The 7,919-nt window shown below is 38.0% G+C and overlaps 1 protein-coding gene across 5 annotated transcripts in view; it reads left to right on the top strand.

Moving 5' to 3' along the window:
• The window catches only part of klhl13 (kelch-like family member 13), a 93,126-nt gene extending 87,076 nt beyond the window's left edge, over positions 1-6,050 (top strand). For 2 of the 5 annotated variants that reach the window (XM_066714935.1, XM_066714932.1), the window contains 2 exons: positions 2,293-2,406; positions 4,890-6,048. In XM_066714935.1, the coding sequence (XP_066571032.1) occupies positions 2,293-2,406; positions 4,890-5,377 (602 nt within the window). In that variant the 3' untranslated portion in view covers positions 5,378-6,048. Of the gene's footprint in view, positions 1-2,292; positions 2,407-4,889 lie in introns of all 5 variants that reach the window. The other 3 variants (XM_066714933.1, XM_066714931.1, XM_066714934.1) reach the window with 2 other exon arrangements.
• Positions 6,051-7,919: the final 1,869 nt, after the last annotated feature.

The following is a 7,919-nucleotide window of genomic DNA, read 5'->3' on the forward strand; positions in this document are numbered from 1 at the left end:
TGTAGGATGCTAAGGGGGATCCTGTTGTGTCCTCTATGAATACTATGAATAGCATCACTAAAGGGGATACTATGACTCTTAAGTGTTACAGTTCAGGTTGAATTCATTCTAGAATCCATATGGATCTGGGGCAATACTAAAATGTATAAATAAAGCCCAAATACATTTAAATTTCACTATAAATTGCTATAACAAGGTTGCTGTATTTTAGCAATCGAAACATACCTTGCACATATTTTGTCTTGTTCGGATATCAAATTTCACCAGCATATTTGTTGAACTTGTCTGGATGGGCTCTGTATGATTTCCTTGAAGTAAAGGGTGGATCCTTGTTTTAACTTCATGCCAAAACTGTATTTAACAGTAAAAAGGGAATTTTTAAAACATGCCTTACAAAAAAGTTTCTTTACCTACAGCAACACTAGATTAAAAATGATAACAATCTTTTCAATAATGGTTTCATTAAACCTGCTTAATTACTTCAATCTAGATATAAAGGAAATTATTAATTATTGCTCTAATTTACAAAAATTAAAAATTAAAATGGAGCATTCAATTTGAAATGGGCCCATAATGGTGAAATTATTCTAGCTAATTACGTACCAGTATCGAACAAATTACATTAAAATGCTCAATGACTCTTAATATCAGACACTTACATTTTAAAATTAGTGAAGAGGGAAATTGCTTTTGTTTTCTGATTAGTTTTAAAATCTAACAATTTAGTTGGTAAGTAAGGTGACAAAATATAACTGAATAAAATGTATGTACATTTTGTAACAATTGTATTGTTTATTATATCATCTAACCATTGCATTGTGAAGTGAGAAAAATCAAAGATGTTTATCATTATCACTATCTTAGTTCTATATTTATTTGATAATAGTGATATGTTGTTTTGAAAAAAATAGTATAAGAAGTCTTTAAACATGTAATGTAATGTCTAAAATAATACACAAATATTTAAGTCCGATACAAGGCACCTGAAATACCAGGTATGAATAATGGAATGGAGACTAGTGTGATTTGACCATGGTCAAGATAATCAATACCTTTGCCTCGCTTATATGTAGAATGGTATTTCTCCTCCATTATGGCTTTAGAGAGATGTAGTTATGTGTAAACTCGTCTCTGTAATATTTGTTTGTTTTGTAAGCCACAATAGATATTCTGCTCGTTTGTTTTCCTATATCAATGGGTTGTTTCCGCTCAGATCAATGTCATTGTTACTCTATCATGTGTCACTGCCACTGGATCATTTTAATTGCACTGTTGTTCAGTATTGCACATTGAGCGCTCTGTGTTCAAACATCCCGAGGATACTTACGGTGGTTGCCATGGACACGAGAATGGGCCGGCTGAATCTGATTTAGAGATCAGCTGCTTTTATTTTACTTTAACAGTAGCAGTTTGGGTTTTGTTTCACAATGTGCTAAATATCAAAGACCATAGAGTAAGAATTCATTTGCCACAGTTTTACTTGTACACATTTTATTAATGTATAATAAGCTCATTCAGAAATGATAGGGACACCCAAGGCACGCGCACACCTCAATGTCTGTTCGCCTTTGAAAAATCCAGTGAAACAGAGCAGACGCAATCTCTCCATCACACTCGCTCTTTTTCAAAAAGCATCTGTCATTGTAATGCAGATTGTGTTGTTTATGATTTGTTTGTTGTTTTTTAGTGTAAATGTTTTATTAACCAAACACCGTATAAACATCTCAGGGGTGGCAACATTTTTCTTGCTTTTGTCAGACAAAATAAAGCATAAAAGGAGAAATATCAAACAACTTTAGGCTTTGAAAATAAGATTCTTTTGGTGTTGAAGGGTTCTTTGTAAAGACAAATGTGGCCTAAAAAAATTACTTGCTCGGAGACTGCAGCTTTTTTGTTTTCTTCGCATTTATGAAGAACTCAATAAGACTTACCAGAGCGTGACATTTGCTGTAGTGCCTGTCTGTATTGTACTGTATGTTCATTTCCAGAAAGTACTTTTTCTGAAACAAAACTATAGCGGCTTGTTTCTCCCAGGAGTCTGAGTCCAAGTTGTTTGTGGCTCTCACTGACCTTTTAGATTAAACCGATACAATGTCACCTTGTTGCTGAAATTGAAATTATCTCGACATCTAAATGTTCTGAATATAAATCAGAACACAGCATAAAATGTGCATCTCAACAAAATTCATTACCTAAGGGTCTTTTTATAGGAGACTTGAACACCATGCAAGGCCATAATATGCATTTTTGCTTGTTCTTTTTGGTAACACAATGATTTTTCTCTTTAAACAGCTACAGTGGAGTGCTACAACCCCAGAACCAATGAGTGGACATACGTGGCAAAAATGAATGAACCTCATTACGGACATGCTGGCACAGTTTACGGAGGCTTTATGTACATTTCAGGTAAAAGTTCCTCTCGGATGTTTGCTTAATTTAAACCTTTACGGCCAAGTGTGTGGATGCATGTACATGTAAAGTCTTACTCCTGTAATTTGTGGTTTACTGATGCAGATATTTGATTCCATCTCATCCTGGTATCTCTTTATGCGGAGGCTCTTCTTGATTCAAAGTGGTAATAAATTATGGAGATGAAATACAATTTTCAGAGTATTACTAACAGGAACTGATGTACTGCAATCCACAGGAGCATGCAGGTTGTATTTTTACAAAGACACACTAAAGGATGTTTTAATTCCCTAGACAGTTACTACCTGTTCTTTCGTTTCGTTCGTGAATTGTTCTACCCTAAGGCCGCCAATGTTCATAGCAGTAGCCTTTTTGCTTTTTCCTTTTTTAAATAAAACAGTACAAATACATTACCACAAAACATAGGAAATATAGAACTAGTGCACCACCCTGAACTGACGTATAACATTATGGTGTGCTAAACTTCTGAAGTATTGCCAAGTTGCTGATCTTGACAGGGAACCTGGGGGGGTCGGAGTAATTTGAAATGGAAAAATCTTTTGGGGTTTGTTTTCATTCGCTGTGCTGGTTAATGGAATTGAGCACATTCCCAGTGAAACTCACCGCAGATTGCCTGTGTTGGTCTGCCTCCTTTGGGGGATGAAGTGGCTCTACAAGCTTCCCCAATGAGGTTAACAGGATAAGGAGTCTGTATGGATAATGGAGAGGCCTCTCATTTATCTATACTAAGTTGGAAGATTTGTTGTAATTTGAATTGTGTGGTCTACAATGTCATTACTTACATTTTACTACTGAAAAGGTTAGATAAATTCTCAGAATCGACCTATAACCAAAACTGCAGCACCTTTGGACTGATGAAGCTGAAGTTATAATCATTTGGATCAGAAATAGCATGAACTACAGCAGAGTGACATTGTCTCTGACAGATTGGAATTATTTGTGTATTTTAAATTCAGTTCTACAAAGATGTGATTTTCATTTAGCACTTATTGTACTACAGAGGGTTACAGGGGTTAAAACTAAAACAAAAAGGCAGTTTTTAAGTCTGTTGGATAGTTATTGGATGGGATTTACCCTGTAAATGTTGGCAGGCTATAAGCAAAAAGCAGGCCCTGTGAAAGATTGTAGACCGTACACCTAGTGTGAATTTCACAGTTCTCCCGCAGTTCTGTGGTGAACTGGTGACCTTCACAATCTGTGGGTCTGCTGACAGGGTATTAAGTGGAGCAATGAAGAGAAACGGCCAGTCTGTACAGCTAGCTTAACAGATTCTGGATGTGTGTTTGCTTGGAGCTTCACACTGCTCTTAGCCATAAATGCAAATTGCCCCCCGGCTGCTATGTGACTCGGCAAACATCCGCAATGCCCCATGCCTCTCTCTCCCCATTGTCAGGGTTTTGCTTTGTGCCATATAAGATTAATCAATATAATTAGGACATCAATAATTTACCTATCTGGCAGTATTCTACGATTTTCATTTCCGGTGGCTAGATTTCATAAAGAAGCGATGGTGCGTTTAATACATTTGAACAATATTGTATGTGCTCTGAAAAAAATCAAAGCTTCCTTTATTCTGTGCACTGATTTAATTAAGGGTTTTAGCAGTAAGGACATAAAATTTAAAAGACTTTCATTCACTATAAGCATCTTCACCTCGATAGGACTTTTTTTTATTCTCTTTTTGTCTGATATATAGCCTAGATGTTTCCACCATTAGTAAATGGCCCAACAAAGTGCATCTATCCGATGCTGATTCATAATAGGCATGTTGTGTTTCTGGAGAATTAATGAGCTGATGAACAGTGGCTAGGGATCCCAGATCCATTAAGCATGCATGGTAGACCCTCACTGCGACTTGCACGCTTCCAGGAACTCTCAGCATGCTGGGGGGAATGCAAGGCGCACAGTGGGATTTATTCATTTTTATTTTCAGACTTCCCTATAGACGTGTCCTGGTTTTCACTTTCACAGTTTCATTTGCTCCTTTTGTTTTTTTAATATACCTTTGTGTGCACATAGGTTGTTCCTTAGGTTTTTATGTTGTATTAATGATCAGATCTGAATGTGCAGCATTGTGGCTTCAACATGTCTGCTCTTCAAAACACGCTACAGATACAGCACTGCAATAAAATTAGCTAGAGTGAGGGTCTCGGGAGGGGTGGGGGGTGGTTGGCTAATGCAGTGTTTTGCTCACTGCATGATACGTAGCAGAAAAGAGGTTTAGGAAGTCAGTCAGGCAAGTCTTTGCTTCCTATTCTCGGTACTGAGCTTTTTTAATTGATCAGTCATTAAAAGAGAGCTCCAGAATGCAATTCGTCAAAGCAAATATAAATGTAGTATAAGGAAATATATTAAATTAACTTAAAGAAATACTATTTAGTTCACTTCCCTGATACTGTATCAATCAAGTAGCTCTCCACCTTTATTCACTGTTCTTTTTTTTTTTTTTTTTTTAACAGGTGGAATCACCCATGACACTTTCCAAAAAGAGCTCATGTGCTTCGACCCCGACACAGACAAATGGAGTCAGAAAGCGCCCATGACCACAGTGAGAGGCCTGCACTGTATGTGTACTGTTGGCGACAGGCTGTACGTTATTGGGGGGAACCACTTTCGAGGCACGAGCGATTATGACGATGTTCTGAGCTGTGAGTATTACTCTCCAGCCCTGGACCAGTGGACTCCAATTGCAGCCATGCTCCGAGGGCAGAGCGATGTGGGGGTGGCGGTGTTTGAAAACAAAATCTACGTCGTGGGCGGCTACTCGTGGAACAACCGCTGCATGGTGGAAATAGTTCAAAAGTATGATCCCGAGAAGGATGAGTGGCATAAAGTTTTTGACCTTCCTGAATCTCTTGGAGGAATCAGAGCTTGTACTCTCACTGTCTTTCCCCCTGAGGACAATACTGGATCACCTTCTAGGGAGTCTCCTCTTTCTGCACCTTAAAATCAACTGAACCCCTGGAGCCACTGTTTGCACTTCACCCTGGACTAAACCTGAACTGCTCACTAGCATTGTGTCCCAATATTGACCTACAGCAGAGAGTACAATAATCGGTCATTAGACTATTTATACACAGCTGCTAGGCTGGCCTTCAGTTTTTACTAAGCAGAAAACCACAAAACATACCTGCAAATCCTCGTTGGCAGAAACTCTTAATTGGAATGAAAACAAGCACTGCGGTTTTGCAACCTAGTGTTGCAGTTTTTAGTTGAACAACCTGTAACTAACATCATAGATCAGATTGAGCAATTAAACTTTTGTATATTATATCTTTCAAGTTTAATTAACCCTGATCCTTTGAGGTTTTATTTGATGTTGGGGTTGGGGGGTCATATTAAAGTACTGTCAGTTACAGTAAAGCCTTTTTTTTTTTTTTTTAAATTAAATCTGTATTGGCTAAGTGGCAGGGGCACTATAGTTGTCCTATAATGGGGGGGTAAAAAAAATGTAAATCTCAGGGGTTGGCCAGCACCCCCCTCCCACACCCTCCCAACACGTTCAAATATTTCTGCCATTGCTTTTAACCATTATTGAAATGGTGTTTTCTATATTTAATAAAGAAGATGAATACAAATACAACTTTGCATGTGTAATGAATGAATGGGTGGATCTGAAACAACTGGTCCTGTGGTTACAGCTTGTATAATTTATCCAGTAAACGTTAAACAATGATTTCATATGAAACAATTATTTTCCTTAAAATCTAGTTGTCTAGATTTATATTTGAAAATAAATGTATTACTTCCTTTCCATTACAGCATCTATAATGTATTAAGCCTCTTCCCCTTCAATTGTTGAAAGTCTTTAATCTAGCCAATGAGAAGCTAGATCAACACCTCCAACAAGAATGTTTAAAATAAAAGTGTGTGTATCTTTTGGAAAGCATACGGTACAGCTTACCACTATATGTGTTCAAGGCACCTACAATTGGAGCTTACACTGACATATTTCTCAAAAATTAAAACTTTGCAATTTCGTGAACACAATTCCTGTCTCACCATGCCCCCACACTGTACAGAAACTGATAAGTCTGATCTTAAAAGTGGAAGAGACGGCATCATCTTTGACAGTTATTCACTGCCCTCTTTGGATTGGCATTTGCTATGTTTCAGTTCTCTTCTCTGGGCAAAATAATCATAGACTCTTTTATCCCCATACCAATCTGACGTGGTCTCGAACGTCAGATTGGTATGGGGTCTAAAGTTTCTATTAGATTCCACGGATTTCTGATCAATTTTGAATCTTGGTTTCTGTAGCACTGGTAACCAAGTCAGCTGATCCAAGACCCCGTTCACACTTATTAGGCCGGCCCTGGGTGACTTATTAGGCTTTTTTTAGACACCCCATTCACATTTGCGGTATTAGGAGGCCTAGTGCGTCACATATGCAGGCGAAAAGGCGGCCTAAACGAAATGCATGCCGGGAACAAACAAATCTGCTCAAACCAGTGATGCATGACATTAGGTCTGCTTACAGGTGTATGCGATGTATTTATAATCACAGCTTATTAATATTGATATAAATATATAGGCTATTGATCGGTTCTATATTTTCTTTGAAAGTAATCTTAACCCTTTGCAGCCGAAACTTTCTAAAACAATTACAAATGTGGTGGTTCAATGGGGAATCAAATTTATATATTTCCCTTTTCAAATGTCTATCTTCGGTTCTGCAAGTCTAAAAGTGCTGTAATACAATCCACCCGAAAGCGAAGCACCTTTATTAAGACATCCAAATGAAATCATAAGAAATCATATGCATTAGTATGCAATCTTATGCATTGAAAGCAGCCTGTGATGCGTCTATAGTGATCTCCTCATAGACAGCAGCGCTGTGCACTTCCTGCGGTTTCTGTTTGAACTGTATCTTCCCTCCACATTGTAAACAGCGCTTTCATTTCTGCATCGTCCCAGTTGTTTCCTCCAACGCCGGCTTTTGTGATTGTACTGCTCAGCTCAATATAACCGCATTTCGGATTGGATAGTAAACAGCTGGTCTCATTTTAAAATGCATTGATTTGAATCGTTTTATATCGTTTTAATGCAAAATTCTGATAATTAATAAAGTTACCTGGGCAATTTTCACGTGTAAAATGCATACCGTTAAATTTCAGACTTCAATCATACTTAGTACAAGAAAAAAAACAATAGCAAGTTTACCAGCCACACACTTTTATTTTAATCGACCGAGTAGTTTGATATTCATTATAACTCATTACTTAGCCTAGACTTTTTTAATATATATAAAGATGTGAGCTAGTGAAATGTAACAGTACATTTAAGGCTATAGATCGATATGACATTCAAACAATACAGAGACAATACTGTGTATACTGGGCGGGGCTTGAGTTGCGTCACACGCTGACGCTTTCCACCGGCCCAGGCCCGGCGCGTCACATTCACATATAGGCCGGCATTAGGCCGGGTCAAAAAGCGGGACTAGTTTTGACCCGGCCCAGGGGCGGCCTAAATCTATGACCCCGTTC

This window comes from Amia ocellicauda, chromosome 10, assembly GCF_036373705.1.
Source record: "Amia ocellicauda isolate fAmiCal2 chromosome 10, fAmiCal2.hap1, whole genome shotgun sequence".
NCBI lineage: Eukaryota > Metazoa > Chordata > Actinopteri > Amiiformes > Amiidae > Amia > Amia ocellicauda.